We start from the raw sequence: 27,606 nt of genomic DNA on the forward strand, positions 1-27,606 counted from the left end.
GGGAACTGCATACTGCTCTAATACACCTGGCTATAACATCTGAGTCTGTCATAGAGGATGATGAATACTATTTTTATTCGCATTTTTGGGGTGGGAGGGGTCAGCCCTCATTCCCTCCAGTGGTGATCTGGTCATTTAGGGCACCTTTTGATGCCTTATTATAAAAACAGGTGTAGACCAAAACATTGAAGTTTTCACCCTAGACATTTTCATTTTGTTTCATTATGGCCCTAAACCCACCCTAATCCTATCTTCGAAACGCCCCCGACACACTCCCTTGTAATTTGGATGTATTGCAGACGAAATGCATAGATAAACATCTGCAAAATAGGTTTTGAAAATACAATTTGGATGTTTTGAGAAGAAATACATCCAAATGGTGCTTTGTGACACTTTCTGGATGTTTTTTTTTTTGCTTTCAAAAATGAGCCCCATACTTTATACATTTGTTATACTGCTTAGCTTTACATAATATCACAGCAGTTTAAAATCATAAAATATAAATTACAAAATTGAAAACAAAAAAGAAAGAAAATGGGCTACAATGAATAATAGGAAAGCCCATCCATTCAAGACCATAGACTAGCGTTTCCCAACCTGTGCGCAATGGCACCCTGGTGTGCCACAGCAAATCCCGACCTCCCTCCCGCCCGAACCACTACTGCACACAGCAGTGCAGAAGCGGAAGAAAAAAAAAACCCAAGTGCAGGACTGCAGCAGCCTTCAAGCATGTGCTGTCAGTTCTGCCGGTCCTCTACCCCCCAGAACTGGAAGTTGACGTCAGCGGGGGCAGAGGACCAGCAGAGCTGATAGCACATGCCTGAAGGCTGCTGCGGCCCCAAACTAGTTTTTTTTGTCGCGGCCAATGGAGACAGGGAGTAGACGGCGTTCAGGGCCCAGAGGTGACTGCTAAGGAGGTTGGATGAAAACAGGAGACGGGATGAAGTCAAAAAAATTGAAGCCAATAGGTCAGTAGTCTCTGTTTTCCTTCCATTCCAAAAAAAGCAAGCAAACCTATGAGCCACTGCATCTGCGTTGTCAATCTTTATTGTTGGTAGCATTTTTTATTTAATCTCAGTTACATTTTTAAACATGCTGGCTTGTGCAGCATACAGATGTACAAAGAGGAAGTATAATAATGGAATAACTTTTCATAGGTACTACTACTACTACTACTACTTAACATTTCTAAAGCGCTACTAGGGTTACGCAGCGCTGTACAATTTAACATAGAAGGACAGTCCCTGCTCAAAGAGCTTACAATCTAAAGGACACGTGAACAGTTAGTCTGATAGGTAGAATAGTAATTTGTTATAAATCGTAATCAGTGTGTTATTTGGAGGGGCTGGTTATAGGGACACCCTAGCACTGATATATTTGTGCAGATAAAAAGATGGAGACCTGTGTGGCTGGGGAGGGGGGGGGGGGCGGAGATTGGGAGGTGCCACGAAAAGTTGCTCGGACATGAAGGGTGCCATGAACTGAAAACTTTTGGGAACCACTGCCATAGACATTAAAACTAAATAAAATACAATTTATAATCCCATTTAACTCCCAGGAAAAACAACATCAAAAGCAATAGTGAAATAATGTGACTTAAGAGGACGCTTAAAATGGGATAATGATTTCTCTGCCTGCAAACTCTGAGGCAGCGCATTCTATGGCTATAGAGTTATGGAAAAAAAAGATGCCCCTTTTCTAGTAGTCAACAGACAGTTGTCTTCGAGCACTGACGCAACGCTTAATTGAAGATAAGTGTTTGTTGATAATTAACCGTACATTATATTTAAGAACCGAAGACTAATTTTGCTATAGAATGTCTTTTTGCAACACTTGAACACTACAGGAGGTTTTTTGACCAATGATGACCTTTTTTTGCTGTGTGCATGCTGGTCTGCTGATTTTGCGATCCGGTTTCATTGACTGTTGCATGCCTCAGTTTTGATGAGGTTTTTTTCCTCCTTATATAATAAGTGGGCATGCTATTACCTTTATTCACTGTTATTCTTTGTGACTAAAAATAGGGGACATATTTAGAAGGCCAGCAGTTTTTCCAATATTGAACCCTAAAAGATTTACTTAAAACATTAGAAGTGTCACACTTATATTTAAGTTATTTTTTCAAATCCACACTCATTAGATAGGGCCCTGTGCCAGAGACATGCAAGCATTTTTAGCACTTGCTAAAACTGAGCGCTCGCTAACCATGTAGACGCCCATAGGAATATTATAGGCATCTACATGGTTAGAGTGTGCTAAAAACGCTAGTGTGCCTTTGTTAACAGGGCCCTAAGATCTAAACTGAAACCTGAGGATTTGCTGTTAAGCTAAAACCAAAATGATAGGTTAGTACACTTTCAAAGACAATATGGAAAACGTTTTCAGGTTTATTTTCTTCCCTGATTTATAAATCTGGCCCTAATTGTATTCAAGTTTATCGAGAAAGTATACTGACCTGCCTCTTAGAGATCCAACCTCTAGCCACCTGTGCAAGAAAAGAAAAAATATTGATTTATTTCATTGTTGTGATCCCTGCCACCTTCACTGGACTCTTTTAATTTAATTTAATCTAATCTAAACACTTACAGACCGCTTCATCCAACTGGTTACAAGATATCAGAAAAAATACAATGATATAAAATTCATTAAAACTTGTCTTACATATTTCTGAAATAGATCTGAAACTAATATATGTTGGTATTCTTTTGATGAGACTGGAGTCTATTTACTTTCTCTGGGACAAAGTGGTTTCTTGGATTCCTTTAATAGTTATGAGGGGAGATATGATATAGGTTGAGACAAGGCAAGCCCCAGAGATTCCCCGAATGAAGCAGTTGAGTCCAAATGAAGCAGTTGAGTCCAGAACCTCCGGGTCCCAGAAGTCTTTTCAAGGATGAGTGAGGAGAGTAGTCCTAAAAAGATGAATGGATTCCCAGTCCCAGCAGGGGGAGCAATGGCTCCAGGCAGGGTGAGCCTGTTACCTCCATTCCCCACTAGAGGGCGAGGGAAGGATGAAGCTCGGTTTCCCTGGCTTCACCATACTACTAATAACATTTGTATAGCGCTACCATACGCATGCAGCGCTGAACACGTGACACATAGAGACAGTCCCTGCTCAAAGAGCTTACAATCTAGGTAATATAATTCCCCCCAGCTGTGAGAAGGGGAGGGCAGATATCCTGGAGGCTCTCAATCACCAGGAGAGAAGGGAGGCGAATGGAAAGAGAGATTCCATGGAGTATGTGGAGGAAGGAAATAGCCTGCCACTAGAGCTGCCTAAGGGAGAAAAGCAGCAAACATGGAGTGGGAGAGTTCAAAGGTTGTCCTGCCCAGCACTTGAAGGCAGTGGAGGAGGCCACACTGGGCGTGGTGCTGAGAGGTGGGAGAAACTGCCAACCCTGTTCTTTACAGGGTTCCCTCTGTGCTGTGAAAAGGCAGGTGATTTGTGGTATTGGTTTGATATACAAAGACTGTCCATAAAGATTCGTTCTGAACTATTGTTCTATATTGGAAGTGTGCTGAACTCTTACTAAACCCTTCTGAAGGAGGGGGGAGGAAAGCTAATGCCCTAATAGACCTGTGGTCTTGAGGAACTGAGCGTTTGCTGAGGGATTTTGGGACCTGGACTGTACCTTTTTTCCTTTTGAAGATTATCTTATGAGAACTGTACCTTTTTCTTTTGAAGACTATATTAAGAGGGCTGTACCTTTTGTTTTGAAGAATATATTATGATTTTTGGTATGAAATTGCCTTGATAATAAAATACTTTGGCCCTGAGTCCCAGTATCAGCAGCATTCTGTCCGGGAACCCTGGGAGCCCCTCAGGCTTGCTGGCTCCACCCAAGAGGAGGAAGCGGCCCCCCCCTTTACAAGGTCTATAAAATACTGAGTGGAGTCAGTGGCGTACCTAGGGTAGTTGACACCCGGGGCCGGTCACTTTTTAAACACCCCCCCCCCCAAAAAAAAAAATGCAGTACTAGGCATATGCCGAGAATACAAAACACTCAGGGACCTTTAGAGCAATTCTACCATACCATAAGCAGTCATTTCTACGAGTCACACAAGGAAAAGGAAAGCATCTTAAACACTACAGTGAGCACTAGAACATCAATTCACCTATTGTAAAACGAAACCAGACAGAATAGTACAGATCGTAGATCCTGCACAGTCAATGCCAACTGAAAGCCATGTCTTTTTCACAAACACAGATACACCCTAATCCACTATTTAGACAAAAATTAAACTGAACCCCCAATGCCAGACTCTGCATACAATACAACACTACAGAAACAGAAACTGTCCCCTAGTACTGTGCAAAATATAAAGACAGCAGATGTAAATTTGAAAAAACTAACAAGTACCAATCAGCCACTTTACAAATTAACAAATAGAAATAAAACAAATATAGAAAGTAAAATAATACCATTTTATTGGACTAATACATTTAGCTTTCAGAGGCCAAAACCTCCGTCCTCGGGTCAGTACAGTATAGTGCTGTTACAGTATCCTATCCTGACCTGAGGAAGGGGGTTTGTTCTCCGAAAGTTAGTCAAAATGTATTAAAATTAGTCCATAAAAAGATTACCTTGTTTACATGTTCTATTATAAACATTTATTAACACAGCTACATTACTACTTTATCCTAAAGCAAAAAACAAAAATATATATTTTATTTACAGTTTGTTGTCTCGGGTTTCTGCTTCCCTCATCTTCTTTTCACCATCTTCCTTCCATCCAGCATCTGTCTTCGTTCTCTGCCATCCAGTGCCAGCCCTCTCTGCTGTCTCCTCCATCCAATGTCTGCCCTCTCACCCTGCCCCTTCCATCCACATCTGCCCTCTATCTCTGCCCCTTCCATTCACTGTCTGCCCTTTCCCTTCCATCCACTCCACTGTCTGCCCTTTCTCTCTGCCCCTTCAATCCACCATTTGCCCTCCCTCTCCCATCCATCCAGGGGTCTGCCCTCCCTCTCGCTCCCCCTTCCATCCAGGATCTGTCCCCTCTCTAACTGCCCCTTTTTTCAGCCCCCAGTTCCAGTCCCCTTCTCCCCTTCTCCTGTCTGTGACCCCCCACCCCAGTCCTCTTCTCCCCCTCTGAACACCCCCACCCCAGTCCCCTTCTCCCCTCCCCTCCCCCTGTCTGAGACCCCCACCCCAGTCCCCTTCTCCCCTCCCCTTTTCCCCTCTGAACACCCCCACCCCAGTCCCCTTCTCCCCTCCCCTTCTCCCGTCTGAGACCCCCACCCCAGTCCCCTTTCTCCCCTCCCCTGTCTGAGACCCCCCACCCAGTCCCCTTCTCCCCTCCCCTTTTCCCCTCTGAACACCCCCACCCCCGTCCCCTTCTCCCCCTCCCCTTCCTTCTCCCATCTGAGATCCTCACTCCAGTCCCCTTCTCCCCTCCCCCTGTCTGTGACCCCCACCCCAGTCATCTCCCCTCTGAACACCCCACCCCAGTCCCCTTCTCCCCGCCCCCTTCTTCTGAGACACCCACCCCAGTCCCCTTCTCCCCTCCCTGTCTGAGACCCCCACCCCAGTCCCCTTCTCCCCTCCCCTTTTCCCCTCTGACACCCCCACCCCAGTCCCCTTCTCCCCTCCCCTTCTCCCGTCTGAGACCACCACCCCGTCCCTTCTCCCCTCCCCTGTCTGAGACCCCACCCCTGTCCCCTTCTCCCCTCCCCTTTTCCCCTCTGAACACCCCTACCCAGTCCCCTTCTCCCCTCCCCTTCCTTCTCCCATCTGAGATCCCCACTCCAGTCCCCTTCTCCCTCCCCCTGTCTGTTGACCCACACCCAGTGATCTCCCCTCTGAACACCCCCCACCCAGTTCCCCTTCTCCCCGCCCCTTCTCCTGAGACCCCCACCCCAGTCCCCTTCTCCCCTCCCCTTTTCCCTCTGAACACCCCCCACCCCAGTCCCCTTCTCCCCTCCCCTTCCTTCTCCCATCTGAGATCCCCACTCCAGTCCCCTTCTCCCCTCCCCTGAGAACCCCATCCCAGTCCCCTTCTCCCCTCCCCGTCTCCCATCTGAGATCCCACCCCAGTCCCCCTTCTCTCCCCTCCCCTTTCCCCTCTGAACACCCCCACCCCAGTCCCTTCTCCCATCCCTTCTCCCGTCTAAGATCCCCACTCCAGTCCCCTTCTCCCCTCCCCCTCCACTGTCTGAGACCCCCACCCAGTCCCCCCTTCTCCCCGTCCCCTTTTCCCCTCTGAACACCCCCACCCCAGTCCCTTTCGCCCCTCTCCTTCCCCACCTCAGTCCCATTCTCACTACTGTCTGAATCGGCGAAGCAGCATCGCAGGCAGCGCCTCGTCTGCCCTGCTTGTAAAAATCAAATCTCCTCCTCGTCTTGACGTCGACTCGGGCCTTCCAATCAATCACTATGTCCCGCCCGCCCTCGCGGAATTTACCTTAGAGGAGGGCGGGACATAGTGATTGATTGGAAGGCCCGAGGTCGACGTCAAGACGGGAGAAGGAGATTTGAATTTTTCACAAGCAGGGCAGGCGAGGCGCTGCCCACGATGCTGCTTCGCCGATTTTTGTTTAAAGGAGGGCGGCGGGAGCGGAGCACCCCCCACCCACTGGCACCCGGGGCGGACCGCCCCCCCCCCCCCTTGGTACGCCACTGCGTGGAGTGGAATGGGTAGATGTGAAATCACTTGTTTACTTTTTCCAAAAATACTAGGACTAGGGGGCACGCGATGAAGCTACAAAGTAGTAAATTTAAAACGAATCGGAGAAACGTTTTTTTCACTCAACGTGTAATTGAATTCTGAAATTCGTTGACAGAGAATGTAGTAAAAGCAGTTAGCTTAGCGGGTTTAAAAAAGGTTTGGATAGCTTCCTAAAGGAAAAGTCCATAGACCATTATTATAATGGACTTGGGGAAAATCCACTGCTTATTTCTAGGATAAGCAGCATAAAATGTATTGTACTTTTTTTGGGATCTTGCCAGGTACTTGTGACCTGGATTGGCCACTGTTGGAGACAGAATGCTGGGCTTGATGGACCTTCGGTCTGTTGCAGTATGGCAATACTTGTTTACTTATAAGGACCTCTTAGCCATCCCACTGGTGCCTGCCTTTTATATTATTTGATAAATTATCCCTTCCATCCTTTGCCCTACCACAAATATACTCTATGCTCTATATCCTGCACTGTGTATTTCTGCTGTTTCTCCGCCTCTTCTCTGATTTTTCTGGCTGACATTTCCACTTTCCTATACAAAATGAAGTTCCTTTCTCTATTCCTAAATTATTTTGCTGTGAACCGCCTTGCTGTATTGTACTAAGGGGTGATCTATCAAATCCTAATAAACGATAAACCATATCCATTAGTGGCTGTCCCATGCATGCTTGAGTTCTGCCTGTCTTTTGTGTCCTGTAGCCTCCACTGGAGGTCTGTCCCAGAGATCCACTTCTCCTTCAATGAAAAAAGAATTTTCTAAATTTCCTTTTGTGTTTTTCTACTTTCATCTTCATATGATAGCTCCTTTACGGGTCCTTATACTAAGGTACATTGAAAAATGGCCTGCGGTAGTGTAGGCATGGGTTTTGGTTGCGCGCAAGATTATTTTTCACACACTTGTAAAAAATGCCTTTTGGGGGGGGGGGGGGGGGGGGTACGAAAATCGATGTGTGACAAAATGAAAATTGGTGTGCGTCCATTTTGGGACTGAGACCTTACTGCCAGCCATTGACTTAGCGGTAAAGTCTTACACATTAACCAGGCAGTAACTGTCAACGCGCATCAAAATGCCGATTACCACCCGTGCGCCAGAAGGTAAAATTATGTATCATACCTGATAATTTCTTTCCATTAATCATAGCTGATCAATCCATAGACTGGTGGGTTGTGTCCATCTACCAGCAGGTGGAGATAGAGAGCAAACTTTTGCCTCCCTATATGTGGTCATGTGCTGCCGGAAACTCCTCAGTCTGTCGATATCAAAGCTCCATCCGCAGGACTCAGCACTTAGAGAATTACACCCACAAAGGGACACTCTGCCCAGCTCACCACCGCCGAAACGGGGGAGGGGAATTAACCCAGCTCATCCCCACACAAGTGGGGGAGGGGAATCCGTCCAGCTCATCCCCGCGGAGCGGGGGGAGGGACACCACCCCGCCGATGCGGGGGGATCTGGCTTATCCTGCAACCGCAACCGCGGGAGGAGCTGACTGACCCTAACACCGCCGAAGCGGGAGTGGTACAAAGCTGCCCTACAGCCGCACGAAGCGGGAGGGAGTGCCGGCAGAATTTAAGTCTCAATCCAGCCCCGTAAAACGGAGGGGAGAGGAATGCAGCAGCTCACTGTAACACAAACTCGTCTCAACTCTTGAAGAATCCAAGTGAAAAAACTTGAACACGAAGTCCTCCTGAAGTAACTGAAGACTAAACTTGAACCTAAAATTCAACCAGAATAAAACAGTACAGATATCTGGGAGGGGCTATGGATTGATCAGCTATGATTAATGGAAAGAAAATTATCAGGTATGATACATAATTTTACCTTCCATATCATCAAGCTGATCAATCCATAGACTGGTGGGATGTACCGAAGCAGTACTCACCCAGGGCGGGACATTGAAATCCCTGACCGCAACACTGAAGCTCCAAACCGGGCCTCCGCCCGAGCAGCCACAGTCAAGCGGTAATGCTTGGAGAATGTATGGGCCGAAGCCCAAGTTGCCGCCTTGCATATCTCTGCCAAGGAGACGGACCCGGCCTCTGCCATCGAGGCCGCCTGAGCTCTAGTGGAATGAGCCTTCAGCTGGATAGGCGGCACCTTCCCCGCGGCCACATAAGCCGCTGCAATGGCTTCCTTGACCCATCTTGCCACTGTAGGCTTAGCAGCCTGCAGACCCTTACGAGGACCTGCAAACAGGACAAACAGATGATCCGATTTCCGGAAATCATTGGTCACTTCCAAGTATCTGATGATGACACGTCTCACATCCAGATATTTAAGAGCAGAGTATTCCTCTGGGTAGTCCTCCCTACGAAAGGAAGGGAGACAGAGCTGCTGATTCACATGGAAGCGAGAAACAATCTTGGGCAGGAAGGAAGGCACTGTGCGAATAGTCACTCCTGCCTCAGTGAACTGCAGAAAAGGCTCTCGACATGAGAGTGCCTGGAGCTCGGAAACTCTTCTGGCTGAAGTGATAGCCACCAAAAAGACTGCTTTCAACGTCAGGTCTTTCAGAGATGCCCTCGACAAGGGTTCAAAAGGCGGCTTCTGCAATGCTCTTAGCACCAGGTTGAGATTCCACGCAGGCACCACAGAGTGCAGAGGAGGGCGCAGGTGATTAACTCCCCTTGAGAAAGCGCACCACATCTGGCTGCGAAGCCAGGGAAACACCCTTCAGTCGGCCCCTGAAGCAAGTCAGAGCCGCTACCTGGACTTTAAGGGAACTGAGCGACAGGCCTTTCTCCAGACCTTCTTGCAGGAACGCCAACACTGAAGAAATTGGAGCAGTGAAGGGAGAAAGTGAGCCTGCTTCACACCACGCTGCAAAGATACGCCAAACCCTGGCGTAAGCAGTAGAAGTAGAGCGCTTCCTCGCTCTCAGCATAGTGGCGATGACCTTGTCTGAGAAGCCCTTCTTTCTCAGACGCTGCCGCTCAATAGCCAGGCCGTAAGACCAAAGGGGGAGGGATCCTCCATCACCACGGGACCCTGATGCAACAGGCCCTGCTCCACTGGCAGCCGCAGAGGATCGTCGACTGAGAGCCTGATCAAGTCCGCATACCAGGGACGTCTGGGCCAATCCGGACCCACCAGGATTATCCGGCCCGGATGCTTTGCCACCCGGTCTAACACCCTGCCCAACATGGGCCAGGGCGGGAACACATAGAGAAGCTCTTGTGTTGGCCACTGTTGGAGAAGAGCATCTACTCCCAGGGATCGAGGGTCCCGTCCTCTGCTGAAAAAGCGCGGCACTTGGCAATTGGCCGATGACACCATCAGATCTAGGCTCGGCTGGCCCCAGCGCTTCGTGATGTCCAAGAACGCCTGAGCAGATAGCTGCCACTCTCCGGGCTCCAAGGTATGGCGACTGAGAAAGTCCGCCTTGACATTCATGACTCCGGCAATGTGGGCCGCTGACAGCTGTTCCAGGTTCGCTTCTGCCCACTGGCATAGATTCATGGCCTCCTTGGCTAGAGGGGCGCTCTTGGTACCTCCCTGGCGGTTGACATAGGCCACAGCCGTGGCATTGTCCGACAGGACCCGTACTGGCTTCAACGCCAGTACCGGGATGAACTCCAAAAGCGCCAACCGAATGGCTCTGAGTTCCAGGAGGTTGATAGACCACTTTGCCTCTGCAGGAGACCAGAGCCCCTGCGCTGTCCTTCCCAAGCAGTGGGCTCCCCAGCCCGCCAAAGAGGCGTCCGTCGTGACGACAATCCACTCCGGGGTCACCAGAGGCATTCCCGCAGACAACTTGTCTGTCTGCATCCACCAGCTCAGCGCCTTGCGCACTGCTGGGTCCAAGGGAAGGTGCACAGCATAATCCTCCGACATCGGAGTCCAGCGCTGCAGCAGAGAGTGTTGTAGTGGTCTCATATGAGCCCTGGCCCAGGGCACTACTTCCATCGTGGCGTCATAGAGCCCAACAGCTGCACATAGTCCCAAGCCCGAAGAGGAGAGGCTACTAGGAACTGGTCCACCTGAGCCTGAAGTTTGACAATCCGATTGTCTGGCAGGAACACTCTGCCCACTTGGGTGTCGAATCGAACTCCCAGATACTCCAGGGACTGAGTCGGGTGCAGCTGGCTCTTCTCCCAGTTGATGATCCATCCCAGGGAGCTCAAAAGAGCAACTACCGGTCCACAGCTTTGCCGCACTCTGCATAAGAGGGGGCTCGGATCAACCAGTCGTCCAGATAAGGATGGACTTGTACTCCTTCCTTTCGCAGGAAGGCCGCTATGACCACCATTACTTTGGAAAAGGTCCGCGGAGCAGTAGCCAACCCGAAAGGGAGGGCTCTGAACTGTAAGTGTCGTCCCAGGACTGCAAAACGCAGAAAAGCGTTGATGAGGAGGCCAGATGGGAATATACAGGTACGCTTCCTTGATGTCCAAGGAAGCCAAGAACTCTCCTGCCTTCACTGCCGCTATAACAGAGCGGAGAGTCTCCATGCGAAAGTGCCGCACTTTCAAGGCCCGATTGACCCCTTTGAGGTCGAGGATAGGCCGGACAGAACCTCCTTTCTTTGGTACCACAAAGTAAATGGAGTAACGTCCCTTGCCAATCTGATTTTCTGGCACCGGAACGACCGCACCCAGGCGGATCAGGTTGTCCAAGGTCTGCTGCACTGCCACAGCTTTGACCGGAGACTTGCAGGGAGAGAGTACAAACCCGTCTCTTAAGGGTCGGCAGAACTCTAGCTTGTAGCCGTCTCTGATGACTTCCAGCACCCAAGCGTCTGAAGTTATTGTGGTCCACTCGCCCAGAAACGAGGACAGCCGTCCTCCAATCTGCACTGGGGCGTGGACCAAGGCCCCGTCATTGGGTACGAGACCCTGGGGGAGGACCGGAGGGAGCACCTCCGGGACGGCGGTCTCTGCGAAAGGAATGCTGCTTGGGGGAGAAATTCCTCTTGAAGGAAGAGGGGGCAGAGGAGCCCGACCTGCCCGGGTGGTACCGACGGGCTTCCTGAAACCGTCCTCTGGAGGTACCGGGGCGAGTACTAGCCCGAGCCCTGACCTCTGGTAACTTCTTGCCCTTAGACGTGCCGAGATCGGTCACGATTTTGTCCAGCTCGACCCCAAAGAGCAGCTTGCCTTTAAAAGGCAATCTAGCCAGGCGGGATTTAGAGGCGTGGTCAGCAGACCAATGCTTCAGCCAAAGTCACCGCCGCGCAGAGACTGTCTGAGCCATGCCTTTAGCTGAGGCCCTCAAGACATCATACAGCAAGTATGGCTAAGCCCGATTCCAGGGCCGGCCAATCAGCCCTCAAGGAATGATCCGAGGGGGAAGCCCGCTGCACCATAGTCAGGCACGCCCTGGCCACATAGGAGCCGCAAACTGAGGCCTGCAAACTTAAAGCAGCCGCCTCAAAGGACGACCTTAAGGCCGCCTCCAATCTTCTGTCTTGGGCGTCCTTTAGGGCCGTGCCACCTTCCACCGGCAACGCCGTTTTCTTAGTCACCGCAGTGATTAAAGAATCCACGGTAAGCCACAGATAGGCCTCACGTTCACTTTCAGGCAAAGGATAGAGGCAGGACATAGCCCTAGCCACTTTAAGGCTCGCTTCCGGGACATCCCATTGAGCCGAAATTAAGGTGTGCATGGCATCATGCACGTGGAAGGTTCTAGGCGGGCGCTTCGTCCCCAGCATAATGGCAGAGCCAATAGGGGCTGAGGGAGAGACGTCCTCCGGAGAGGAAATCTTCAAAATGCCCATGGCCTGCACTAACAGGTTGGGCAAATCCTCTGAGCTAAAAAGCCGCGCTGCAGAGGGGTCATCCGCTCCAACCGAGCGGGGATCCGTCTCCTCCAAGGAATCCGCAAAGGACCGTTGGGAGAACTCAGATACGCTGCCCTCATCTACATCGGAGGAGACAAAGTCCTCCAAGGCCTGGGAATCAACCCGAGGGCGTTTACCTCCGGGGACCTCAACCTCTTTACCAGACGAGGGAGCAGGGGCAGCGTTCTGCATAAGGAAAGCCTGATGCAGCAGCAAAACAAACTCGGGGGAGAAACCCCCCAGACTGTGCACTTCCGCAGCCTGGGCTACAGCCCTAGACGCACCCTCAACCGGCGCTCGCAAGAGCGGGGGAGAGACATGCTGCGCATCCAAGATGGCGTCCGGCGCGACACTCCGCGAAGGAGCCGCGCGGGAAGAACGGCGCTTAACTTTAGCCGCTTTTGTGCCGTCGCCCAAATTAAGGGCGTTCATGGCATTAATGTCTCCTACCTCAAGGGCGGCCCAAGAAGAAGCCGTCCGAGCCGCGTGGCCGGCCAAGATGGCGGAGGCAAGCAGCGGGGGATGGGCGTTTATGGCGGGAAAAACCGCCACGCCGGAGGAAGGACCGGGACACTCATCGGCCACGAAACTGTCACCCAACAAGGGCGAATCAGACTTTAAAACCCCCGCATCCCCTCTAGAAGCGCCCAAGCGATCCGGGGAGCGACTCTTTGCGCCCTCGCCCTCCGACGCCATATGCCACGTGGAGATCAATCGGGGAACCCCCTGCCCGCTATAAAAGGTAAAAATTACCTGCTTTCCGCTCGAGCTGTAACGACCTGGTGTCCCAGTGAGTAGCTGCAATAAACGTCGAAATAAACGCCTTTAAGGACGTTCAAAATTTTTTTTTTTTTTTTTTTTTACGGAGCCAGCGGGAGGGGGGAGAAAAGGAGGGACCTGGCGCCACCAGGTTTGCACTTGCTCAAGAAGAGCCCTCAACCCCAGGCACTCAACAAAACCTAAAAATTAGGCTTGGAGGCCTAGCCAGAGCTGCTGCTGTGTGTGACCACCACCTGCTGAGATAGAGAACATACTGAGGAGTTCTCCAAAGACAAGCAGGCTGATATTCTCACAAGTGGGTGACGCCACGTCGGCCCCGGAGGATTTTAAAGCAAAATCTCAAAATCTCTTTACGGCGTTCCGTCGCGCGAGCGATCGTACTGCGCATGTGCGCACACCTATTCCCGCTCGCCGAGCGGACACGCCCCTCAGTTTTTCTTTTTCCGCGTCTGAGGAGACACGGAGTTCGTTAGGGCTTCGTGTTTTCTTCAGGTCTTCGGAGTAAATCTCTTTTTTATTTTTTCATTTGTACTTTTTATGGCAGGCTCATTGTGGCTTATATATACAGGTATTTTTTGTACCTGAGGCAGAAAAAATTTAAGTAATTGCCAGAGTCACAAGGGGCTGTGCCTCAACGAAGCATATAAGCTTCTCTTTTTCTTTTTTCTTCAAAAGTGCTGGTATATTGTTATCTGTGGGCTAGCCAGCAAATAAAACAAGCCCACATTTTTTGATCCATTTATTAAAACTTAAACAAATTGCTCTCGAGAGCTGTGAGAGCCTGCTTCAGCACACTACTGTCTTTGAGCCTCACAAGTGGTGAAGGTGTATGTCACAGGAAAAACCAGGAACCTAAGCAGGTGCATCCCTGGTTAGCCACTGAATGGGCAGCCTGGTGACACAATATCAGTGGTGTAACCTTTGAAGTGAGTCTCCACCCGTCTCGGCGTCTCCTGCTCTGCAGGTCATTCGGACGCATCGGCGGAAGTGTCTTGGGCCGGATCATCTCCCTGTGAAGCGCAAGTAGTGTCTCAAAGTACCGAGACGTATTCTACTCTGCCAGGGATGCCCAAAGGACCGGATCATCTCCCTGTGAAGCGCAAGTAGTGTCTCAAAGTACCGAGACGTATTCTACTCTGCCAGGGATGCCCAAAGGACCGGATCATCTCCCTGTGAAGCGCAAGTAGTGTCTCAAAGACGAGACTTATGCTACTTGTCAGGGATGCCCAAAGGAGTTTCTGGAGTCCGACAGAGACCGATGCACGCTGGGTATAGTTATGCACGAGTAGGTCTCCACCTGCCTCGGCGCCTCCTGCTTGGCAGGTCATTCGGGCGCATCAGCGGGTGTCGGTACCATCGGTGCCCAGAGCTTTGCTCCCTCTGTTATGGAGGTATTCGGGCTTCAGACATCAGTCGGTTGCCGAGAGCGTTGCTCCCTCTATTATGGAGGTATCCTGGCATTGGACGTCGATACACCGCATCGCGGGGTGTCATGGGTACCGTCGGTACCGAGTATCATCGGTACCGGGTGTCATGGGTACCGTCGGTACCGAGTATCATCGGTACCGGGTGTCATGGGTACCGTCGGTGCCGAGTATCATCGGTACCGGGTGTCATGGGTACCGTCGGGTACCGAGTATCATCGGTACCATGGGTGCCGTCGGTACCGAGTATCATCGGTACCATGGGTGCCGTCGGTGCCGAATGTCACCGGTGCGTCCGGTACCGAGGAGTATCGGTACCGGGAACATTGGTACCATGGTCGGTGCCATGGGTCCCGTCGGTACCGGTACCATCGGTACCATGGATTCCGTCGGCACCGGGTATCATCGGTACCATGGGTACCATCGGTGCCGAGTGTCTTCGGTGCATGGGCACCGTCGGCACCAGGTATCACCATCGGCATCAGATATCATGGGCACCATCGATCACAGGTATCATCGCCCATCGGTACCGAGTATCACGAGTACCATCGGTATCGGGTATCGTCGGTACCATGGATAGGTATCATGGATACCGTCGGTACATGAGTACCGTCGATACAAAATATCATGACCAGGTACCATCGGTACCATGGGTGCCATTGGTACCAGGTGTCTTGAGCACCGTCGATACCATGTGTACCATAGGTACCGTCGGTGCTGTTGGTGCCGAATATCATGGGTACCATCGGTACCACATGTCAAGGGTCCCTTCGGTACTAGGGTATCATGGGTACCATCGATACCAGATATCATGACTATCATCGGTACCAAGTACCATGGGTTCCATTGGTACCGGGGGTCATCGGTCCATGTGTATCATCGGCACCGTCGGTGCCATGAGTACTATCAGTACCATCGGTCACATCTCTGTTATGGAAGTCATCTGGCAGTCTGGTTTCGATTCCCTTGCATTGCCAGATGTTGTCCTTGGCTTCGAGACATGGGTACCATTGGATGCCATGGATGCTACCGCCTCCCGCGGCATCTAGCTTTTCAACTGGTCTCCTTCACCGATGCTGCCTCTGGTATGGGTGTTCGCTCGTAGAACTTACCGCGCCTCCATACCTTGGCTTCCAGGCCCAGAAATGCATGTTAAGAACAGCCATTTTGCTACAGGAGAACATATTTTTCCATAGCTGTTCTGTAGAATTGTATGTATGACAGTTGCTCTATACTGGTCAATGTTTGCATCTGAGCTGCTCTGTTTGAGTAGTTGGCTCAGTTCAATGATGGTTCATCTGATGAACATGAAGGTCATGGGGTTTTCTCTGCTGAGAATCCTCTAGATCCTCTATTTGTCTTGACACATTACAATGGAGATTGTCAATCAGCCCAATGCCAGATGCTCGAGGTCCTGGACTACCATCTTCAACTCAGAACTGATAGCAGTTCTAAGAACTTGCTTCGGCGCCCCCGAGGCCAGAGCATACATCCTTAGCCTCCTTTGGAGAATGGCGTACCAGGCTGGCATGATCGCGTCCAAGACCAAGTCCTGCCAGATCTTTATGAACATTCCCACCGGAGTAGGCTACATCTTTTTTCCAAGTGTCGCAAGTTCCTGTCCAATGGCGTTTTCATCACTTGTATTGTAACACCTAGATTTCTGCTCTAGGTATGGTGATGCGCAGACTCTCATGACTGTGTGCCTCTCACCTGGAGGAGGAGACTCAGCAGAAAATTGTTGATATGCTGTGCATACACTTCCTCATCTCGGAACTTCTTTAAAGAGATCAGCACGCTCGTTCTAGTCAGCGGCGTGCACCTAATCAGGCTCCTGCAGCTATTCCGCAGGAACCAGAGAGGGGTTTTGGAGTGGCTCCAATTCAGCATAGCCACTATATAAAAAAAACAAAAAAAAAAAACAACAAATGTCCGTACCGGCCAATCTGCCTGTCGGGGGGAAGTTCAAATATTCTCCACCACAGGTGACTTCTATATCCTCCAACCGGGGGGTTTTTTCAAATAGTCCGGTTAGGATACATTCTCAATCTGGAATCAAACCCTCCACATTGTTCATTGGAAGTTTAATCCTTTAGCTTCCATCAACAGTGAGTACTTGCAGAGGAACACTCTGCCTTTCTCAGTACCAATGCAGTCGAGCCTGTTCCACAAGGGTAAGAAGGATTGAGTTTCTATCCCAGGTCCTTCCTTGTGGGTTCCGTCCCATCATAGACATAAGGGGCCTCAACAGATTTCGTTCAGGATGATTTCCCTGGGCATCCTTCTTCCCATACTTCAGGAAAACGAATGGTTATGCTCTCTGGGCTTACAAGATACTTCTACTCACTTTGCGTCCAGAGTATGTTTTTCCTAGTGCCTAGCTGTTGTTGCAGCGTATCTTCATGGACTGGGAGTGCAAGTGTTCCCTTAACACGTTGATTGCCCGTCTCAACAGATTACAGCACAGTAATATTGAGGCTTCTAGACACATGGCTTCCACAGTTCACGTCACTCCCTTGACACTTTTGCACATCTAGAGGATGTAACCCAACTGTTCGCCAGTCTTCGGAATTCCCCTCAGAGGTGGTTAATTCTCTCCATTTTGATTCTGAGGTGTCCAGTCCACCTTACTCAGTCAAAAGCTGCTGACGAAGGTTGCATCCCTCCTGGCTATCCAACCTAATTATTTTAATCAACCACACAATCGGGTTGTGATGTACTCGATAACAAAGGAGTACTGGATCTTGTCCTCTGAGTCAAGATGCCATGCAGATGTAGCGGTGGGCTCGCCAACGCGGCTTGTTTTCTCCAAGCCATTTATCTAATTGGCGTAAACAGCAGTCTGGCCGACAGGCTGAGCAACTTAGTTCAATCACAAAGTCCCTCAGTTCTGTTCCAGGCTGCAGGTTCACGGCAGACTACCATCGGATGCCTTTCTCCTTCTTTGGGGGACAAGTTTTCTGTATGCGTATCCTACCATACATCTGGTGGAAAAGACTTGCTGATTCTCAAGCAAGATTGTGGAGCCATGATTCTCATTGCTCCTTTCTAGCTACGTCAGATACGATTCCCTCTTCTTCTGGAGTTGGAATGTTTTCCAGCTCTCATACGCAGAACGAGGGGGCACTCTACATCCCAACCTCCAATCTATGGCTCACACGGTCTGGATGTTGAGAGTGTAGGTTTCGTTGACTTTTCCAGAAGAGTGTCTCCCGACTCTTGCCTGCTTCCAGAAAAAGATTTCACAAAGAGGTGTTATTCTTTTCATGGAAGAGGTTTGCCGTCTGGTGTGACAGCGAGGCCCTAGATCCTGCCTCTAGTCTTATACAGACCTTGCTTGAGTTCTTTCTACACCTGTCTGAATCTGGTCTCAAGACCAACTCGGTCAGTATTCATCTTCGTGCAATAAGAGCTTATCATCAACGTGTAAAAGGTCAGCCTTTAGCTGTCCACTTCATGACGTTTACTTCTCCCACAGTATTGAGAGAATTCCTTGTATGTGTCTAAGGGGGATTATTTCTGTTGGGCTAGCACCCCCAATAATTTTTACAGTTGGCTCTTATGCTTCGGTCAGAGCCCCTATCACTCCTTATTCAGTATCTTGGGGTCTCAATGTCGTTTTCATCCAGCTGCTGCAAGCTCAATTCGGGCCACTGGATTCCTGTCATCTGAAGTATTGGACCTGGAAGGTCATTTTCCTTGGTGGCTGTTCCTTCAACTCGAAAGGTCGGTGAGCTTCAGACTCTAGTAGCTCAAGCTCCTTACCTTACTTCTCATCTTAACAGAGTAGTTCTTCGCATGCAGCCAAGGTTCTTACGGGCGCTGGTATCAGAGTACCATCTGATCCAGTCAATTGTCTTGCCAACATGCTTTCTCCCTCATCTTACAAGCCCTGGCGAAAGCAAGCTGCGCACTTTTTGCGTGGAGCAGACGAGCTCCCTCGCAAGGTCCGCCCAGTTGTTTATTTCTTTTAATGCCAGTTGCTGTCGGAAACCGCATCATTTCTTCTTAACTGGCAGATTGCATCTCCTTCATTTTTGTCCAAGCTGGACTGACTCTAGAGGGCCATGTCACGGCTCACAAAATTAGAGCCATGGCTGAATCGGTGACTAATCTAAAATCAGTCACTATTGAAGGGATCTGCAAAGCTGCGGCGTGGTCATCAGTCCACACATTCACATCTCACTACTGCCTTCAGCAGAATAGCCGACGCGTCAGTCGGTTTTGGGCAGTCGGGGCTGCAGAACTTCTTTGGGGTTTAGAATCCAACTCCAACCCTCCTAAGCCCATGTTTGTTCTGTTCCAGGCTACACTCATTTAGATGTTTCTTCTTTTCAGGTCAATTTTTATTCTGGCCTCGCCGTTGCGAGACTCTATTGACCACTGTTTGTTGTGTAAGCCTGAAAGCTTGGGATACCCCACTTGTGAGAATATCAGCCTGCTTGTCTTTGGAGAAAGAGTAGTTACTTACCTGTAACAGGTGTTCTCCGAAGACAGCAGGCTGCATATTCTCACAAACCCTCCCACCTTCCCCTTTTGGAGTTGTCTCCTCCATCTTTTGGATATAACTGAGGGGCGTGTCCGCTCGGCGAGCGGGAATAGGTGTGCGCACATGCGCAGTACGATCGCTCGCGCGACGGAACGCCGTAAAGAGATTTTGAGATTTTGCTTTAAAATCCTCCGGGGCCGACGTGGCGTCACCCACTTGTGAGAATATGCAGCGTGCTGTCTTCGGAGAACACCTGTTACAGGTAAGTAACTACTCTTTTCCGGCAGCACATGACCACATATAGGGAGGCAAAAGTTTGCTCTCTATCTCCACCTGCTGGTAGATGGACACAACCCACCAGTCTATGGATTGATCAGCTTGATGATATGGAAAATAAAAATATTTGCTGACGTGTGTATTGGACGCGCATCAAAAATGAAATTACTGCCCGGACCACGTGATAGCCAGGCAGTAACTCAGAATTGACACATCATGGGCGCAAGTAAGTGCTTACGTGGCTTAGTAAAAGGACCCCTTAATTCTTTGATAGCAAGAACTGGAAAAGTTGAACATGTCAGATTGTTATAAATCTCCATCAGATTCCATTGGTTACACACACACACACACACACACACACACACACACACACTAACCAGGCCCTGTTTACTAAGGTGCACTTGCGTTTTTAGCACATGTTAAAAACGCTTAGAGGGGCATAATTGAACGGGGCGCCCAAGTTTTCCTGAGGACGTCCCAGCGAAGGGGCGGGGAAAACCGTATTATCGAAACAAGATGGGCGTCCATCTTTCATTTCGATAATATGCTCGGGGACACCCAAATCTCAACATTTAGGTCGACCTTAGAGATGGTCATCCTTAGAGATGGTCGTCCCCAGTTTTCGGTGATAATGGAAACCAAGGACGCCTATCTCAGAAATGACCAAATCCAAGCCATTTGGTCGTGGGAGGAGCCAGCATTCGTAGTGCACTGGTCCCCCTCATATGCAAGGACACTAACTGGGCACCCTAGGGGGCACTGCTGTAGACTTCAGAAATTGCTCCCAGGTGCATAGCTCCCTTACCTTGGGTGCTGAGCCCCCTTCCCCCCCCAAAAAAAACCAAAACCCACTACCCACAACTGTACAACACTACCATAGCCCTAAGGGGTGAAGGGGGCACCTACATGTGGGTACAGTGGGTTTCTGGTGGTTTTGAAGGGCTCACATTTACCACCACAAGTGTAACAGGTAGGGAGGGGATGGGCCTGGGTCCGCCTGCCTGAAGAGCACTGCAGTACCCACTAACACTGCTTCAGGGACCTGCATACTGCTGTCAGGGAGCTGGGTATGACATTTGAGGCTGGCAAAAAATATTTAAAAAGTTTTTTTTTTAGGGTGGGAGGGATTTGGTGACTACTGGGGAAGTAAGGGGAGGTCATCCCCGATTCCCTCCGGTGGTCATCTGGTCAGTTTGGGCACCTTTTTGAGGCTTGGTCATAAAAAGAAAATGGACCAAGTAAAGTCGGCCAAGTGCTCATGAGGGACACCCTTCTTTTTTCCATTATCGGCCGAGGACGCCCATGTGTTAAGCTCACCCCAGTCCCGCCTTCGCTATGCTTCCGACACGCCCCTTTGAACTTTGGTCATCCCCACAATGGAAAGCAGTTGAGGACACCCAAAATCAGCTTTCGATTATGCCGATTTGGGCGACCCTGGGAGAAGGACGCCCATCTCCCGATTTGTGTCGAAAGATGGGCGCCCTTCTCTTTTGAAAATAAGCCTGTTAACATGCCTCCAGTGTGGCTTAGTAAACAGGGCCCTAACCATCAGTAAATATAGAAATAAGGACCAAAAATTAGAAATGGGAATCCTGAAAAGCCACAGTACCTGTGAGCAATAGAACACAAGAGGAATACAAATCAAAGTGTATTTCTTTTGTACTCAGCAAAATACTAAGATGTATGAAATACACATTCCCAAAACTGATATTTTTTCCAGTCATTAAAAGCTGAAAATAAAGATGTGTTCTTTTTCTTTTTTTTACCAATGTTTTGTGAGCGATTTAATTCTAAAGTGTTTTGTTTTTTTTTTTTTAATTTCTAAGAGCCTCAGTTTGGCTTCCAGAACCTCTCTCCCACATGGACCAAGACATAAGGCTCCTGCCCATAAATCTTATCTAGGTGATGTGTGAGGTTTGCCACCTTCACATCAGGCAGACAAGTGACCAAAGGATTCTCAGGTCCACTAGTCACATAGCTATCTACATGCCTAAGGATTGAATCTCCAATTAAAATGGCCTAACCCTTCCCTCCTGGGTAGAAGCCCCTGGAGACACACCCTGGCTGTGAGACTCCTCCTTTCCCTGAATGCTAGGAGCTCTTTACACTGAGTAGACACATGTGACCTCTCATGAACTGGGAGATAATCAAACATGTGACGCACTGTGAAAAAGACTAGATAGCTCCCATCTCGCTGCTGGAATATCTTAAAATAAAGATATCCCCCAATATTCAGCCGATGACAGTCAGCATTTTTTAATACTCTTACCATCACTGACTGACTTGGCCCCTAATGTTCAGTGCCTGTGCCCGGACATTAGGGGCTAAATATGGGTGGGGAGGTTGCTGGAGGTTAGGGAACCCTAGCCAATAATCAACCACGGCCCGCATAAGAGAGTTATGCAAGCCCGGGCTGAATATCAGCCGGGACCCACAGAACTTTTTTTGTTTTAACCTACCCCCCACCCCCACCCCCTGAGCCCCTTACAAAGCACCTTCCTTCCCTCCCTGCGGCCCGCCACAACAAATGATATCCTTGCCACCCCCCAGGAGATCCAACCCCCCCCCCCCCCCCCCCCCACTGCAGTATAGGCAGGCTCCCCTCCCGGGCCTACCTTATGTCCCGGGTGATCCTTAGGGTCATTGGGGGCAGGAGTGAAGGCCACTCACTCCTGCCTCTTGTGGCCTCTAGAAGAAAAATGGCTGCTGCAACCTCTCACAGCAGCCACATGGTACTACACAAAGTATCATGACCTGAAACGAGGTCACAGCAGCAATTTCATCTAGCAGCTGTGAGGGGGGAGTTGACCTCCCGGGGGTGTGGGCAGGGCCGTGCCTAGGGTCTCCGGCGCCCCCCTGCAGTTGGCCCCGCACCCGCCCCCCCCCCCCGAAAACGATCGCTACACTACCCGCCCTCTTCTCCCCAGATCCTTTTCTTTTTGTTTAAATTTACCTCTGTCCGGCGGCAGCGTAGCATTAGTGAGAAGGAGGCGGTGCTCCCCCGGCCCGACGTGTCAATCTTCCCTTCGCTCAGTTCCCGCCTTCTTCTGACATCATTTCTGATGTCAGAAGAAGGCGGAACTGAGCGAAGGGAAGACTGACACGTCGGGGCGGGGGAGCGCCGCCTCCTTCTCACTAATGCTACGCTGCCGCCGGACAGAGGTAAAATTAAACAAACAAAAAAAAGGAAAAGGATCTGGGGAGAAGAGGGCGAGGTAAGCATGGTGCGGCGGGGCGCCCCCCAGAGGATGGCGCCCTCCTGCCATGCTTACCTCGCTTACCGTGTTGACACAGCCCTGGGTGTGGGAAGGAAGGAGAGGGCTTTGTAAGGGGCTTGGGGGGGGGGGGGGGTTAAAACAACAACAAAACGTTACGCAGCTGCTGGCCAGTATTTAGTGTCAGCACCTGCATAGCTAAGTAGCTTAATTTAGGACAGCTTACAGTGGTGGAAATAAGTATTTGATCCCTTGCTGATTTTGTAAGTTTGCCCACTGACAAAGACATGAGCAGCCCATAATTGAAGGGTAGGTTATTGGTAACAGTGAGAGATAGCACATCACAAATTAAATCCGGAAAATCACATTGTGGAAAGTATATGAATTTATTTGCATTCTGCAGAGGGAAATAAGTATTTAATCCCTCTGGCAAACAAGACCTAATACTTGGTGGCAAAACCCTTGTTGGCAAGCACAGCGGTCAGACGTCTTCTGTAGTTGATGATGAGGTTTGCACACATGTCAGGAGGAATTTTGGTCCACTCCTCTTTGCAGATCATCTCTAAATCATTAAGAGTTCTGGGCTGTCGCTTGGCAACTCGCAGCTTCAGCTCCCTCCATAAGTTTTCAATGGGATTAAGGTCTGGTGTCTGGCTAGGCCACTCCATGACCCTAATGTGCTTCTTCCTGAGCCACTCCTTTGTTGCCTTGGCTGTATGTTTTGGGTCATTGTCGTGCTGGAAGACCCAGCCACGACCCATTTTTAAGGCCCTGGCGGAGGGAAGGAGGTTGTCACTCAGAATTGTACGGTACATGGCCCCATCCATTCTCCCTTTGATGCGGTGAAGTAGTCCTGTGCCCTTAGCAGAGAAACACCCCAAAACATAACATTTCCACCTCCATGCTTGACAGTGGGGACGGTGTTCTTTGGGTCATAGGCAGCATTTCTCTTCCTCCAAACACGGCGAGTGAGTTCATGCCAAAGAGCTCAATTTTTGTCTCATCTGACCACAGCACCTTCTCCCAATCACTCTCGGCATCATCCAGGTGTTCACTGGCAACTTCAGACGGGCCGTCACATGTGCCTTCCGGAGCAGGGGGACCTTGCGGGCACTGCAGGATTGCAATCCGTTATGTCGTAATGTGTTACCAATGGTTTTCGTGGTGACAGTGGTCCCAGCTGCCTTGAGATCATTGACAAGTTCCCCCCTTGTAGTTGTAGGCTGATTTCTAACCTTCCTCATGATCAAGGATACCCCACGAGGTGAGATTTTGCGTGGAGCCCCAGATCTTTGTCGATTGACAGTCATTTTGTACTTCTTCCATTTTCTTACTATGGCACCAACAGTTGTCTCCTTCTCGCCCAGCGTCTTACTGATGGTTTTGTAGCCCATTCCAGCCTTGTGCAGGTGTATGATCTTGTCCCTGACATCCTTAGACAGCTCCTTGCTCTTGGCCATTTTGTAGAGGTTAGAGTCTGACTGATTCACTGAGTCTGTGGACAGGTGTCTTTCATACAGGTGACCATTGCCGACAGCTGTCTGTCATGCAGGTAACGAGTTGATTTGGAGCATCTACCTGGTCTGTAGGGGCCAGATCTCTTACTGGTTGGTGGGGGATCAAATACTTATTTCCCTCTGCAGAATGCAAATAAATTCATATACTTTCCACAATGTGATTTTCCGGATTTAATTTGTGATGTGCTATCTCTCACTGTTACCAATAACCTACCCTTCAATTATGGGCTGCTCATGTCTTTGTCAGTGGGCAAACTTACAAAATCAGCAAGGGATCAAATACTTATTTCCACCACTGTATATGTGCTGGCACCCACATAACCCCAGCGCTGCCCCGTCCCATCCCAGACCTGCCCGCTTTTTTTGTGAGTGGTCAGAGATGATATTCAGCCGCACTGCCTAGTTTGGTGCCACAGAATATTGGGAGTTTAAGCGGACCCAGTGGATTTAAGCGGACAAGAGCCTCTGCTGCCCATTAATCCCTTTGAATATCGGCCCAATTATCAACACTATACAAAAATGTGCAGAGGTGACTAGTGTAATAATCAGGTAAATCTATACAAACACGTTTAAACACTAGTCAATCATAGGCTGTCAAAACTTATGTGGTGTTTCACAAGGAGAAAATCCCTCAGAAACCTTTTGGATTTGCACAAATCCTAGGTTTACAATGGCAGGACTTTATGCCATTGTTAAGTTTCTATCATCAGGAAAAAAAATCTCCTTTTTGCTTTATTACTTTTTGATGTATTTTGACTCAATTTAACATTCAAAGTATCTATATTCGCTTCTTATATTTATATATCAGCGCCAGTCCTGCCATTATAAACCTAGGATTTGTGCAAATCCAAAAAGTCTACCTCTTCCAAAGTTTAAAAGTAATTTTCCAATCACCAGTTAAATTCTTTTCCTCAATGGAAAGTTCTTTCAAAGCACCTCATCTTTACTAAAGTGCAATAAGTGAGTGCTGCAGTTCAGGAGTGTCCCGAACTGGAATCATGCCCTGTGCAGCATGTCCCTCTGGTGTCCCCACCCCACCCCACCCATTTCACTGCAGCCATCACAGGGGAGACAAAAGACGGGGAATGATTTTTGCACCCCCATCTCCCTTGCACCCTGTGCAACCACACCGCTTGCACTGAAATCCAAAATAGTAGCGGAAAGACCACAGCTCTCCTTTGCCCTGCACATAAGGGTCCAAGGGGAGGCGAGCGTTAGCAGGATCCTCGGGATTCCTTTGGGTGGGAACGGACATCTTCCCTGCTGGACAGTTGCATCTTAAGAAGTATAGCAGTGTCTTCAAGGTCATCTGAATGGAGAGGGTAAGTAAATAATTACCAAGAAACAATGACAAATGCATGGAAGGATTCAAGGAATGAATGCTGGAAGAAAGGCAGCAGGGAATATCAGAATAGGAGTGATATGAAATGAAGACAATGAATGAATTACTGAAGGATGAATTGTACCTACTTTGACATTAAAAATCCAATCATGGTCCCCATGATGAAAATTATCAATGAGACAAATGGTTTACTCATGTTTTGAAATATCTTCAACCTGAAAATAGAGAAGGGATGCAGTTATAAAGTAAAATGATGGATCAGCAAGAGGTGTTTTAAGGTCTCAAAAGCTTTAACTGCAGCATCTTTATTGTTTGTCCTTCAGATATCACAACCTATCAAAATTCCCATTTTCTTCAGGATCAATATGGCAATTAGAGCCTTAGACCACATGACATTAAAATGTTAAGTAGAACAGAGGAGTAATGTGGTTACATTTTCATGCTTACTTTATAGCTAATTTTCAAAGGAAATTACCCAGATACTTTCCCTTTGAAAATAAGCTAGTTGTAGGTAGGGGTAAGAGTGGCCTAGTAGTTAATTCAACAGGCCGGGAACCACAGAAGCCAGGTCTCAAACCACACATTTCCCTTTGACATTCCATCTGACTGCAGGCAAGTTACTTCATCTCCCGCTTCCTGAAGTAACCATTTTGCTTGAAAACTTTTCCGGGCAAAAATTGGAAAGGTAATCTAGAAATACACAGCATACTCTAAAAGCATTCGTATAGTTTACATCTGCTATTTTATCTGTGCAGCAGAGGGCATAAAATAACTCTTCTTTTTTGAAAATGCCAATTGCATGTGCATGTTTACTCCCTCAATGTGAATATGCCCAAAGGAATGCTCCTTTGTAATGCAGCTAAAAGTATATGTGTAGAATGCATGCAGTTTTTAGCTATTTTTAGGCAAATTTACTAAGGTATATTGTTATTTTTGAAGGTAATGTAGAAATCTCTAAAGCTCTGACTTGCTTAGGTGGCAGAGCCCTTCAGTGACTGTAGAAGGGTATTGCATTGCAACCCTTCTGTACCACTTACAGGGGTCCTTTTACTAAGCCGCGATAAAAAGTGGCCTGCTGTAGTATGGATGTGTGTTTTTGGTGCACTCCAGGCCATTTTTTACCGTGTCTGAGGAAAAGGGCATTTTTTAATGGGCCGGGAAATGAGTGTGCGCTAAAATCAAAACTAACGCATGCCTATTTATGGCCTGAGCCCTTACCGCCACCCAGTGATCTAGCGGTAAGGGCTCACACCCTACATGTTCGGTAACTGTTCAGTGAATGCCAACTGCCAATTCCCGCTGGAAACACCGTGTGCGGTAGAAAATTAAAAAAATAATTTCTACCGTTGGAATGAGTGCATGCAAAATGCAAAATTACCACCAGAGGGCATGCTAGCTTGGCAGTAGTCCCATTTTGGCGCACACTGCACGTTCATAGGCCCTCCTACGGCTTAGTAAAAGGGCCCCACAATTTCTAGAACACTGAAGCAATAGTAGGAAGAAACCTCACTTGAAGGGAAATTTGAACTGATATAGGTACTCAGCACAAGGGTGTTAACTCTCTTTGGCTCATCCAGCCATCACACTACAAGACAGGAGAGGGGGTTTTGAACTTCCTCAGTCTTGGATCCAGCAAAACAGATGGTGGCATTGGTAACTTAGGCCACTGTATTGCATTAATGCGTAGGAGGATTAAGAAAGCCAAGTGCACGGACCCTAAAATATCCAGAAGGAAAAGGGTGCCCCTGTTCTTGGACAATAGGAGAAGATACAGCAGAAGATCCTGAGAGCTGTTCCACAGGAGAGTCTGCAATCACATTTGATGTCAGTCTCTTGCTCTAGAATAGATTTGGATTCTAGGAGACAGGAGGTTCACTAGAGGAGTGATTTCCTGGAGAAGCAAGTGTATTTATATATTTTCCTACTCTGCTGATTTGTGAACTTTGCTTCATATCTGCCATTCTACCTCATTTTATGTAAAGTACTGATTCAGAACACACACAGATCTGGTCTTTAAATTTGTGGATGTGGATGTGGATATGTGTGGAGAGGAGGGAGGGGATCCTGGTGCCAAAAGCTTCCCAGTTTAACTGGACCT

At 48.9% G+C, this 27,606-nt stretch overlaps 1 protein-coding gene across 2 annotated transcripts in view; it reads right to left on the minus strand.

Moving 5' to 3' along the window:
* LOC115466332 (histo-blood group ABO system transferase 1-like) overlaps positions 1-27,606 on the minus strand; it is an 89,387-nt gene that overhangs the window by 40,631 nt on the left and 21,150 nt on the right. For both annotated transcript variants that reach the window (XM_030197510.1, XM_030197509.1), the window contains 2 exons: positions 25,637-25,723; positions 2,456-2,485 (listed from right to left, as the gene is read on the minus strand). In XM_030197510.1, the coding sequence (XP_030053370.1) occupies positions 2,456-2,485; positions 25,637-25,704 (98 nt within the window). In that variant the 5' untranslated portion in view covers positions 25,705-25,723. The remainder of the gene's footprint in view (positions 1-2,455; positions 2,486-25,636; positions 25,724-27,606) is intronic.

This window comes from Microcaecilia unicolor, chromosome 3, assembly GCF_901765095.1.
Source record: "Microcaecilia unicolor chromosome 3, aMicUni1.1, whole genome shotgun sequence".
Lineage (NCBI taxonomy): Eukaryota > Metazoa > Chordata > Amphibia > Gymnophiona > Siphonopidae > Microcaecilia > Microcaecilia unicolor.